The sequence below is a fragment of the Trachypithecus francoisi genome, unplaced genomic scaffold (genome assembly GCF_009764315.1).
Source record: "Trachypithecus francoisi isolate TF-2019V2 unplaced genomic scaffold, Tfra_2.0 Lachesis_group18, whole genome shotgun sequence".
NCBI classification, from domain to species: Eukaryota; Metazoa; Chordata; class Mammalia; order Primates; family Cercopithecidae; genus Trachypithecus; species Trachypithecus francoisi.
The window spans coordinates 68,997,469-69,011,184 of NW_022681463.1; the positions used below are offsets into that span (position 1 = coordinate 68,997,469).

General features: G+C 36.4%; 1 protein-coding gene across 1 annotated transcript in view; it reads right to left on the reverse strand.

The window, feature by feature from the left end:
- Positions 1 to 3,953: 3,953 nt before the first annotated feature.
- ITM2B (integral membrane protein 2B) overlaps positions 3,954 to 13,716 on the reverse strand; it is a 28,872-nt gene continuing 19,109 nt past the window's right edge. Inside the window, exons 2-6 of the mRNA XM_033176911.1 lie at positions 11,874 to 12,002; positions 9,432 to 9,638; positions 7,623 to 7,733; positions 6,913 to 7,063; positions 3,954 to 4,724 (exon numbers count right to left, since the gene is read on the reverse strand). Coding sequence (XP_033032802.1) covers positions 4,639 to 4,724; positions 6,913 to 7,063; positions 7,623 to 7,733; positions 9,432 to 9,638; positions 11,874 to 12,002 — 684 coding nt within the window. The 3' untranslated portion in view covers positions 3,954 to 4,638. The remainder of the gene's footprint in view (positions 4,725 to 6,912; positions 7,064 to 7,622; positions 7,734 to 9,431; positions 9,639 to 11,873; positions 12,003 to 13,716) is intronic.

Consider the following 13,716-nt stretch of genomic DNA (forward strand, 5'->3'; position numbering starts at 1 on the left):
TATTTTGGTCTTTATCCTAAGAACCAGGGGAAGCCAGGAAAGTGTTTTAAGCTGGGGTGTGAAACCATCAAATTCGTGTTTTGGAAAGATTGTTGTGGCTCACGGGTGGGTCTGGGGAAGCAGGAGAACCACTAGAGCAGAAAAACAGCAGGAAGCTATTGGGAGGGGGAGGACATGGTGACTGTGAAGACTTGGGGGTTTCTAGCTTGGGTTTCTTAAATACACTCCATTTGTGATGGGGGTAAGCCCACATCATTTGAAAAGAAGGTGTTTGCATCTTCTTAGTCACTAGGGCAAGAACTAGGTCCATTTTGTATCACATTATTGTATTGCACATTAAACTGTTGGGGAATGGGACTGAGGAAGGAGGATGGTAGAATGGGGGGAACATTTACTTTTTACCTTCAACATTTCTGTACTATTTTTTTTTTTTTTTTCTGAGACGGAGTCTCGCTCTGTTGCCCAGGCTGGAGTGCAGTGGCCGGATCTCAGCTCACTGCAAGCTCCGCCTCCTGGGTTTACACCATTCTCCTGCCTCAGCCTCCCGAGTAGCTGGGACTAAAGGTGCCCGCCACCGTGCCCGGCTGGTTTTCTGTATTTTTTAGTAGAGACGGGGTTTCACCGTGTTAGCCAGGATGGCCTCGATCTCCTGACCTCGTGATCCGCCCGTCTCAGCCTCCCAAAGTGCTGGGATTACAGGCTTGACCCACTGCGCCCGGCCTATTTGATATTTTTACAATGAAAATATAAACTAAAATGCAAGCTTAAAAACCAGATATAGAAGTCCCATCAAATTACTGTAAGTGGGAGAAAGCTAGATTATCTTGTTTTATACCACTTAGGTCTCAATTTTGACCCCTAAAGAGCCCACTCCCACTCATGCTGCTTCTCAGAACCAATCTGCTATAGGTGGCTGGAAGATTGAAAGTGTAGAATCTACAATCCATACATGTGTGCTAACAGGAAATAATTTATGTCCTCAAAATTCAGTAAATAGTTCAAAAAATATTAAGTTGTTCTTAATTTTTTCAGTAAGATAAAAGCCTAAAATGATCAATAGACAGCTGAGACTATATCATGCTTCTTCCTCAAAAAAGCATTAGCCACAAAGACTCAGAAAGAAGCAAGCTAGCAACAACTTTGGACAAGATATTCAACAAACTGATGGCTGTATAGCTTTGTGGAGATGAAAAAATGTTCTTTTTCTAAATAGATACACATGAAGTCCTTATCTAGGAACCTAAGTCTCAAAGAGTTAAACATGCAAAGATTAGTGTCCAACAAAGTAGGATTTATATAACTCTGGGCAACAAACTCTTTGCTAGGTGGAAGAGAAAATGTCTAGTAAACTATTAAATGTGCACTTAGCAGAATCTTAGAGATTCTGCCAATATTAATTCATAACCACATTCAAACATAGAATCAGACCTTTTCCATTCAATAATCCGTGTTTCATTTGTATTATTAATCAGCCTTTAAGTTTTACACTCCTACTTCTATTATTCGAGATAAACAACATTTAGAACACTGTGTACATTTTTTTTTCTTGCTTCTCACTGATATGGATGTGGAGTCTAAAAAGGGATATAGGAAAAGCAGAAATGAAAAATTACACATTACAAGATCAGTGTTTACTTGCTAACATATGGCAGTGATAGGTTTCAAAAAAGGCATTGTCAACAACTGTAAAGAGCTATACGAAGCACTTTCATGCCTATTATTTTAATTCTCGGCCACCTTTTGAGCCAGACACTCACTCCTGCGTCACAGATGAGCAATCACGGCCAGAATCCTAACAACTTGTCAAGATTTACATAGTCTCATCTTGACTCTGTACTGTTTTTTTAAAACAATGCAATAGGGGCAGAATGTGTTGCAAAGCAGCAAACTAGAGCTATCTTAGATAAATAAATAAATACACACACACACACGATGGGCTGCATTATGGAACTTGCTATGGTCTGAATGTTTGTGTCCCCCCAAAATTCATGTTGAAATCCTTACCCCCAAGGTGATAGTATTAGGAAAAGGGGCCTCTGAGGGGTGTTAGGTCATCAGAGTGGAACCTCCATGAATGGGATCAGTGTCCTTATTTATAAGAGGAACCCAGAGAAATCTGTGATATAAGGTCACAGAGAGAAGACAGCTGTCTGTGAGGAAGGAGGACCTCATCAGACACTGAATCTGCAGGTGACTTTATCTTGAACTTGCCAGCTTCCAGAACTGTGAGAAATAAGCTTTTGTTGTTTAAAGTCACTCAGTCTATGGTATTTTCTTATAGGAGCCCAAATGGGCTAGACAGAACTCAAGAACAGGGAAGGATAGCCAAGTCTCCCTGGAACCCACTGAGAGACCAGCCAGTCCTCTCTGCATGTCTGATTTTCTTTGTCATCTTCTCATCCACGTCCTTTACCCTGTTTTTTCCATGCCACACCAAGACCACAGTTTCCAGCATGGTACAAGAGTTCAAAGGGCACATTACTCATTCAGCCCTAGAATGAATAATGAGCCTGAAACCTTAGTTGGAGTTCCAAAATTCCTGGGACATGACTAAGCTTGGGTGAGAGGGGTACTCTCTACTCAATTGACTCTAAAGGAAATTATCAGAATAGTAATGGAAATGAAGTAAAATCATGGGTATCATGTTAGACCAATGTGGCCAAATCAATGATTGCAAATGTTGTGAAGAATTATCAAAGGTTTTACTAAGATGATTATACAAAAACCTTTAAAAATTCGAATGAAACAATTATATTTAGTAAAGTGTAAGTCTGGGTCCCTGGGAGTCTGGAGGCTGCCTGCCACACTGGACTGTGATGAAAGCATATTCCTACTGCATGAAGCCAGTGAGATGTTGGGATTATTATTGCAGTTCAGCTACCCTAATACTGCATTACTACTATAATCAATGGGAAAACAAACTAATAAGCTCCTTCCAAAATGCAAAGCTTCAATAGTGGCCCATGGTCTACTGAATGAAGTCCTTAAGATGACATATACGATCTTCCATGACCTAATCCCATGCACTTCACATTCTGAAAGTCTCACTGACTCTCCTAAATGTTTTCCAAAGAACCTACACCTGTTCTCCTTCATACTACTGATCCCAAATGTATTGTAACTAGATGGTTGCTGTCCGTCTCTTTTCCTAGATTGTGAGTCTCCACGATGACAGTGGCTTTTTTTCTTCTTTGCAGATGTATCTTCAACACAATATCGTATGTTGGGCATATAAAAGATGCTCAATGAACAATGTGCTCCTAAATGTTCACAGCTACCTGAAAATTCATGTAATTTTAGAGCCTGGAAAGTAGGAAAAGCCAATTCTCATTTTACTGAAACATATTATCTTCTAAAATTGTTAATTCCTGAATACCCAACTCACTGGCTTAAAGCTCTGACAATATTAGTGAAATGAAATGAACAGCCATGAGTAAATAATATCCTTTTGAATTAGAATTGGTTTCTAGACCAAATCCTTTAAGAGTTTGAAGCTTTAAAAACTCTGACTTCCTAAAGTCAGAATTGACATTTTTTGTCTTAGGAATTTGAGGTGAAATGAATCATAGATATTTTAAATGGGGGTGGATTCTGAATTATTTCAGAGAGGAAGCAACCTTAGAAATATAAGAATCATCATTATTAACTCAAAATGTTCCATTTCTGAGGGGGGCATTCTCAGAGAAGCACAGTTATTTTATGTTTCTTGGAAACGTTAGGCTTTGATAGCCCTTCCATCAAAAATAAAAGCATTTTATATTAAACAACATCATTCAAGGTTGAGGCTTAAATGTTATTTTAATAGTATCCACAAAGAATCTGGTTTAGTTATTAAAATGACTTATTTTTATTTAAAGAAAAATCTATGATTTTACTCATTGTATATATATAAGTGAATTTTCAAAAAATAGTTTCTTCCTTTATGTGGATTCTCTCAAGATATGAAGAATCAAACTATTCTTTGGTTTTATTATACGGGAAAAACAACACGCAGTCTAGTTAAACAACTTTGTGATATTTATATTCCATTGCACAGATATGGGTTATACAAATTAGTAACACAAGTTATTTCTTAAATTCCAAACATTTTCTAAAATATTATTACAGCAGATGCCTAGGATATTAAAACATAAAAGTGGAAATCATTCTCTAAATAGTTAAATATGATACTGAAAATACTGCACATTTTAATTAGAGGAAAATTAAAATGTGTGCTCAAATGCTCTAACAAACTAGGTAGCAGGGCAACTAACAACTACAAATAAGTCACTGTGGTCCATTTTTACGTATGCATATATATAATTATTCTCTAGATAATCCATCTTCTTGAAAATGCTAATAAAACATAAAAATCCAGATAAATGATTTAAAGAAATTGTAATTCTTCCTACTACCTAAGGTGACATGTACTATTATCTATGACTTCATACAGTTACTAATTCAAATATAAAAGACACCACACTTGGAAAGAAAAAAATTTTAAGGTAATGGTTTTAATTGAATTAATGAGATGAAAAGATAGTAAAGCCCTGTTTGCTACTTACATGAAAGAAGATTTTAAAAAATAATCACTGCACAAAATGTAAAGGGTGGGGTTATGCTGTGGTATTAATTTTCCTCAATGTTTTTCTTGACTGTTCAAGAACAAATTAAAGTTTCCACGGCAAATTTGTTTTCAAAATGCCGAATTGCGAAACAATTGCTGGCTTCACGTTTCTGAATACCTGTTGGAGAGGGAAGAAGTTTTTTAAAATTTTGATTCTTTAGTAATAAATATTCAATTATTTTTATAGTTATTATTTAGATATAGAAGTATTTCACTCTATACTCCACAAAAACTTCTACAGTTTGAATTTGTTTATGCTGAAGAAAAATAATTTTTCTCCCTTTTCTGAACTATTAATATATTGACAGATCACAGCAACATCAATAATACTACACAGATTGCTTACAAATTCATGAACTTGAAGGTATTGAAAATGTTCTGTATCTTGACTACGGTGGTGCTTGCAAGACCATGTGTATCTTTGTGGAAACTCAGAATTGCACACTAAAAAGGGTAAATTTCATGGCATATGTAAGGCTGACTTTAAAAAAAATCATGAACCAAGAGCATTTTTAAATGTAAGAAATCAACACAGCAATAAAAAAGAATGAAATCATGTCCTTTGCAGCAATATGGATGCAGCTGGAGACCATTATCATAAATGAATTAACCCAGAAACAGAAAGCCAAATACCTACCTTACAATGCTCTCACTTGTTAGTAGGAGGTAAACACTGGGTACTCACTGACATAAAGATGGGAACAATACATATAGGGGACTATAAGGAAGGGAGGGAGGGAGGGAGGAGGTAAGGGTTGAAAAACTACCTACTGGAGAATGCTTTTACACTGTTGGTGGGAGTGTAAATTAGTTCAACCATTGTGGAAGACAGTGTGGCGATTCCTCAAGGATCTAGAACTGGAAATACCATTTGACCTAACAATCCCATTACTGGGCATATACCCAAAGGATTATAAATCATGCTACGATAAAGACACATACACATGTATGTTTACTGCAGTACTATTCACAATAGCAATGACTTGGAACCAACCCAAATGTCCATCAAAGATAGACTGGATTAAGAAAATGTGGCACCTATACTCCATGGAATTCTATGCAGCCATAAAAAAGGATGAGTTCATGTCCTTTGCAGGGACATGGATGAAGCTGGAAATCATTATTCTCAGCAAACTATCACAAGATCAGAAAACCAAACACCGCATGTTCTCACTCATAAGTGGGAGGTGAACAACAGGAATACATGGACACAGAGAGGGGAACATCACACACTGGGGCCTGTCGGGAGGTGGGGGCCTAGGGGAGGGATAACATTAGGAAAAATACCTAATTTGGTGACAGGCTGATGGGTGCAGCAAACCAACATGGCACCTGTATACCTGTGTAACAAACTTGCATATTGTACACATGTAACCTTGAACTTGAAGTATAATAATAAAAAAAAACTACCTATTGGGTACTATGCTCACTACCTGAGTGATGGGAGCATTTGTACCCCAAACCTCACATCAGATAATATAATATACCCTTTGAAACAAACCTGCACATGTACCCCCTGAATCTAAAATAAAAGTTGGGGAAAAAAAAAAAAAAGAAATCAAGCTGGTTTCAGATGACTCAACAGCCGGAGATGAGAGAACAGTATTATTTAAAATGCTAGCAAAAAGCCAGGAAAGCACTTTTACTGGGTGACACAATTCCAAAGAAATCACACCACAGTGTATCTGAATGGCACTTCTTACTTTCCACAGCTGCCACCATGTACTTTCTTTTATTTTCACAATGATCTTAAAAGGAAACGGGGAGATATTGTAATCCTTATATTTCAGGTGAGAAAATAAAGGTTAAATGATTTGGCAAAGCTACAACATTAGTTGTATCAATGCTCTTAATTCTTCACCCAAATTCCTTTCCAACTACCCTGACAGTGATTATTCCCAATATGATCCAAAAGGCAAACAGCCTGCTTAGTATCCAGATCCCTGAAAACACAGCTGAAGACCTGGTCCCAAGAGACCCTCTGGATAATAAAAACCCTTTCAGTATGGCTGAACCACAGTGGTTAGGATGAGAAGTTGGATAGGGTGACTAACGATATGGAAAATGAGGTTCCAGCATCTCAAGGCAACGACATTTCACATTGACCTTTTCTCTCCATCTGAAAAGAGCGGACTTATTAAATAGAATTAAGATAATTCTATAGAAACCTGGGAATATTATATAACGACACAATATTATCTCACTCATGGCAAGTATATATTGGTAACAATGACTAGGCTTCACCTAAATCTAGTTTAATGCAGTGAACTTTTCTGCCCAACACTTTAACATTTAAAAAGTACTACCTTTAATGGTTTCTCTGCGTTGCAGTTTGTAAGTTTCCTTGTCATGACACAGTCGATAAATAAAGAAACCCAGGTGATCAATGTTTTCAATGCGATCAGTAATAACCATGTGCTCATGAATCAGATAGGACTGAGGCAAATAGGTTCCAGCCTACATTCAGAAAAGAATACATGACATGACTATCTCAGAACATACATTGAGTAGACTAGAGTAACAAGACAAAATTCTTACACATTATGGTATGGAACAGGTTGCCAAACTACTACCCACCATCTGTTTGTTTGTTTTATGTTCTATGTTGTCCAGGCTGGTCTTAAATTCCTGGCTCAAGCAAATCTCCCACCTAGGCCTCCCAAAGTCCTGGGATTACAGGCATGAGCCTCCGCCCCCGACTTGTTTTTCTAAGTAGAGTTTTGTTTTGGAATATAGTCATGTTCATTTGTTTTACATATTGTCTATGGCATCAGAATTACGTAGTTGGCTAGTATTTACTCTCTGGCTCTTTAGGAAAACTTAAAACATTATTTGAGAAATTGTATTTCAATTTCAAGATATAAAACATTAAAAACAAAAACCATATTAGTTCCTCCTTGTACAATTCTTAACTACAGTCTGATAAAATGAGCTCCTATAGGGCTAATTTCTCAACAGGGTATTCCAAAACACTATAAAGGCATCATTCATCAAAAATAGTCAACATTCTTAATACCTTGATGTTAATAAGTAACTCCAGTAGGTTTCTGGGTGGCATAACAATGGAAGTGTTCAGAGGGATCACATAGCACTTATCCAGGTTAAGATCTAAATAGGCTGTAAGTTTCTGGGAAGAAAAAGATACAGTGTAGTCACAGTAATAGCAAAACAGGCAGCAACTGGATTTTTAAGAATAATTTGTATCATTAAAATGAATTGGCTTTAGAATGTATAAATCACTTGCATTTCAACAAATTCAGAATTTGGCTGGATAAAGTTGGAAGTGGGAATGGGAGAGGAAAAAATATTGCTACCAGTAAATAAAATGCTCATCAAGGGTATATTTCTATAATAAATAATAATACATATTCAAATTAACTGCAAATACTTATTATATAATTAAGCGATTTAACTTTCTCACTTATAAGCTCAAATGCCCTCTAAGGCTATCTGTCCATTGTGCATAAAGATTAACTTTTCTCGTTATCTTGAATACTATTACCATCCTTAGAACATTGGAGAAACAGTCATTTAAATGATTTTGTGTTCTATGGTTCAAATGAGAAATGCTGGTTGAGAAAGACTATCTCATAGGATGGTTTTTAAGAATAAGTTAAGCCAAACAATAACATTTTGATTCCTAAGAGCTCAGTGTTAGCTATTATTATTTACTATTTGCTTTAGATGTTTATTTCCGTGAAATAAGTAAATTTTCAAACTGGTTTCTAAACATCCATCAGATGTATCAGGCACGAAATGTTTGCAAAGCTAACTTCAGTAATACATTGGAGTGTTCAAAATGGCAAGCTTATACAGAGAGACACAAAAATCACAGGTGATACATGAACTTCTGAATCTCTGAATCCTGATTTGAAAAAACAAAAAATTATCGGGACAAAAATTGGGGAAATTTAAACACAAATATAAATGTAAACATATTAAATACAATAGTCTCTCTTATCTGAGGCTGTGCTTCCTGAGTTTCAGTTACCTTCAGTTAACTACAGTCCACAAATACCTAGGTAAGTACAATATAATAAAATATTTTGAGAAACCACCTTCACATAACTTTTATTATAGTATTTTAACTGTTTTATTAATTACTGTTAATCTATTACTGTGGCTAATTTATAAATTAAATTTTAACATATGTATATATGTACACTAATACGAAAAAACATAGTATATATAGGGTTTGGTACTATCTGCGGTTTCAGACATCCACTGGGGGTCTTAGCTTGTATCCCCCATGGATAAGGCGGGACTACTGTCCTACAAGATCATGTTAATTTTCTTAGATGTGATAATGATGTGGTTATGTAGGAGGACATCTCATTCTTGAGAGATAACAGCATAAGTACTTATGTCAAATGACAGAAAAAGAGATGAAGCAAATATGACAATATCTGGAACAAAGTGGAGGATTTTGGGTATTCAACTTTTCTGCATTACATAAAAATGCTCAAAAGCTGGGGGAAAATGTAGAACGAGAACTTAAAAACAGATTAACAAAATTGTTGATTTTGAAAATGCTACAAAAAACAGGAACATAAATTACCTCTTAATCTAAGAAAATGTGGGAACATATAAAAAATATTAGTTTGTCAGCAAAGGAGGAACAGTCATGAGGTGGGCTTTAAGGGGAAGGAAAGACAAGATATGAGAAGGCTGGGTCACCTTCAGACAAAGCAGAGCCCACCAAATGTTGACAGTTTATTAAACTGAACTCTAAATATAATAAATTAGCAAATATTGAAATTAAAACTACAAAAAGCATAAACTACAGAACCTGCATTCTTTCTACAATTCTGGACACTTGGCTCACCTTGTTAAAGTCATGAACAATGTTGGCAGGATCACTATCTGCAAACTCTGGGACAGGCACACTGATAAATTCAACTTCTTCTTCTTCAAAGATTTTAATATTTTCTTCAATTGTCTGGTAGAGAGCAGCTGGGGCATCTGCAGAGGGCTCATTTAAGATGACATCATCTTTGATGTACTTTATTCCACAGTAGTACACGTCATCTGGCTATAGAGTTTAAAGACTCATTTCAGCAATTCAGCATGAGACAGGTTTTTAAATAAGCATTACTTAAGCTGCCACCTCTACCTAAATAGCATTTTGCTTGCAAACTCTTGCTTTTAGATGACAAGTCAGACAGTTTAATTACAGAGTTAACATATTCTTTAAGATCAGGTTTTGAAGCACTGTAAAAGAACAGCTTCAAAAGAAGAAAGGCAGCTGGTTTTCCCTTTACTTTTCGTGGTAGGTGAAAATAGAACATAAAAATAATTAGCTATCCAGTAACAAATAAATATAAAGAAACAACAGACCTACTCTAGCTGTAAGCAGTTTTTATAAAATATATTCCAAAACTAGTCAAGTTTTTCTGAAAGAACATATTTAACAGTTTTGATATGGTCTACTAATTAAATGACTTTCTTCTTATTAGCCAAAAAAGGGATAACTTTTCTGAAATTTCTATATGCATATAAGTAGTTCTAATTTTCCCTTTATATCACAATTCAGCGGAAAATATTGGATTACAGCAAATCTTTATGCTACTGTCTCACTCTTCCAAAAAGAAAAAACAGTATATAAGGTCGGGTGCAGTAACTCATGCCTGTAATCCTAATACTTTGTGGGGTGGAGGCCTGAGACAGATGAACTGCTTGAGCCCAGGAGTTCAAGACCAACCTGGGCAACATGGTGAGACCGTGCCTCCACAAAAAATAAAAAAATTAGCTGGGCATGGTACCACACACCTGTAGTCCTAGCTACTACTGGGGAGGCTGAGGTGGGAGAATTGTTTGAGCCCAAGAGGTTGAGGCTGCAGTGAGCTGTGATTGCACCACCGCACTCCAGCCTGGGTGACAGAGTGAGATCCCATCTCAAAAAAACGAAACACACAGTACATGTACACACACACACACGCACACGCACACACACACACTACACACACAAAATAAAGACTAAGGGTATATAAAATGTGAATGCACCAGGCCAGGCGTGGTGGCTTATGCCTGTAATCCTAGCACTTTGGGAGGCCAAGGTGGGTGGATCACCTGAGATCAGGAGTTCGAGACCAGCCCGGCCAACATGGTGAAACCCTGTCTTTTTACTAAAAGTACAAAAATTAGCCAGGTGTGGTGGCAGGCATCTGTAATCTCAGCTACTTGGGAGGCTGAGGCAGAAGAACTACTTGAACCCAGGAGGCAGAGAGTGCAGTGAGCCAAGATCACGCCACTGCACTCCAGCCTGGGCAACAAGAGCGAAACTCCGTTAAAAAACAAACAAACAAACAAAAAAAAACAGTTAATGCACCAAATGTTATCTCCAGAAAATGGAATTGCAATGATTTTTTTAATACTATATGTATTTCTTATAAAAAAAGGGTATTAAAAAAGATGACTAGTATTTTGGTAATGTCTATCAACATGTGATTGATTATCTTGAACAACACAGAAAATGAGCATGAAATAGAGAATGTTCCAAAATTAGTTACTTAAATTACTTTAATAAGTCTAGTTGTCAACTGTTTCTCCAAATTTTGAAACAGCTAAAGTAGTTATAACCTTGAAAGTAATTTCCCCTTCAAAACTCCTAAAAACATCTTCTGAATTATTGCCAAGAGAAATATATCACAAAATAGATTGTAAATGATAATTAATCAGAAGGAAAACCTTTGTCTTAACCCACTGGGATTACTATTAAACACTTAAAGTTATAAACAACTTTCATCCTATGTTATTTCAATATCACCGCTGAAGTCACCCAGTTCTTTAGTGAAACCAGTGACTGGAAAAGAAGCAGAGACATGGTCTTACTGTACTCTGGGCCCAAGGGTACAGTAGGACCATAGGGGAGTCCAAACTGACTATCAAGTTATGGCCTATCAACATGACAACATTTGTGGCTGATGTATTTATTCAACTGGCAATTCATAATACTATTCCTCTCAACCCTTAATTATAGTAGGAAAATAAAGGTTAGTAAAATAATCACCCAATGACCTAAATAAATCCTTTAGTCAGCAACATTTCAAGTTACTCTGCTTTTAGTGACTGTGTGTGATGGGCTCAGCAAACATATCATGGAGAGATGTTTAAACACGGCTTTAAAATAGAACTACCACTCTGGCTGAAGGTCACAGATAAAAAGTACAAGCTTACAGCAAGTTGTAAACAATTTTTATAAAGCACATCAGGAGAGGCAAAAAAAAAAAAAAAAAATTCAGAGACACAAAATAATTTTTCCACTTACTTGAAGTGCAAAATATTTGTACAAGTATGCTCCTCCTAGAATAACACCTGCAAGCATAAATGCCAGTCCAAAGCACATGCACCAACACCAGGCTCTTCTTTGGCCAACTGGTACCACATCATCTGGGTCCTAAAATATGAAAAAGACAGTTCAGTATCTTATCTCCAGACAGAATAACAGAAGGCTCAGGATAGGAAAAACCTCATGGATTATCATTTTAATAAATGAAGACATAAAGACCAAAGGAGTTGTGCCTCTCATCAAAATCAACCCAGGAATGATTAAATGGTAGCTCCAGGGCTCATCTTAATGGTTCTTGGACTGGGACATTGGTCTGTAGGAGAGTTGTCTACTTCTAATCTCAACACCCCACCTGCTAACCCTGACTCAAGCAATGATACACTTCCTAATTTTTATTTTGCATGCACAACTTTTGGTGATACCTTCTAAAATTTAATAATTTAGAAGAGGTTATGCTACAACTTAGTCATATAATATGATGATGAGCCTTGTAAATTATAAATCCAGGGCATCTCTCTATCTGATCATTTATGAAATTATGTGTTAGGCCTGCTACAGATGGTTTATATTTCATACCAGGTATAAAACTATTCTAAACCATCCACAAGAAAAAATTACAGGAAAATAAGGAACAGAATAAACAATGATACTAAAATTATTTAAACAATTAGAATTTCAAAAAATAGGATAAAATTCTATACATAGAAATACATAATCGTATTATCCCACTGCTCTACTCTAAACCATGGTCTGATAAAATTCTTCACTTTCTTTTAAAGATTTCTATCTTTAAAAGAAGCAGTAGAAAAAAATGAGAAAATATTCAATGGTAAAAACTTACTTATAAATTCAAGAAACAAAACCAGCACAAAATTTTATAGAATTTTCATTTTTATCCACTTAAAAACAATTTAGTATTAGAACATTATTTGGGGTCATGACATTCATAATTCCTAGATACTCCTCCCTCCCTGTGCCCTTACATAACCTGATCCCTCTATTTGCAGAATTACAGCAAATTTCTGATTTGTACCCAAGTTCACGTGCAAAGAGCTAAGAAAATAAAGATACCTAAATAAGTAGTCACTCAATAAATAGTAAAGACTGCAAAAATTCATAGTATACATGAACGGCCTCTTGAAGTACATGACTCTGTCCTTTACTTGGAAAACTCAATATGGGGTAGGATTAAGGGAGAAAGTAGACTTCACCTAAACCTATCTAATAGGATATAAAATTAGGAAGAAAAACTATGAATGATGCACAAGAACAGGATGGATTACTGGAACAGCCCTCCACAACACCTTTTTTGGCACCAGGGACCAGTTTTGTAGAAGACAATTTTTCCACAGACAGATTGAGGGGGGTTGGGATACAGTTTCGGGGTGAAGCTGTTCCACCTCAGAAGATCATCAGGCATTAGATTCTCATAAGGAGCGCACAACCTAGATCCCTAACACGCACAGTTTACAATAGGGTTCGCACTCCTAAGAGAATCTAATGTCCCCACTGATCTGAGAGGAGGTGGAGCTCAGGCAGCAATGCCAACTGTGCAGCCAAGTTCCTAGCCAAGACCAGTTCCGGTACTGGTCTGTGGCCTGGTGGTTGGGGACCCCTGTATTAGAACACAGATTTGGTTGAAGCAAGAATTCAGTTAGGAATGAAACCTAAGATTATATGTTTTTAATTCTAAGATGAGGAACTTTTAACATGATACCACTGAGAAAGGTCTAATCCCAGATGCTGAAGCAACCAAGAACAATGTGATGCGATCTAGTGTGTTCTTAGGTTGAGATTTCAAATATAGAATTTAACATCGAAC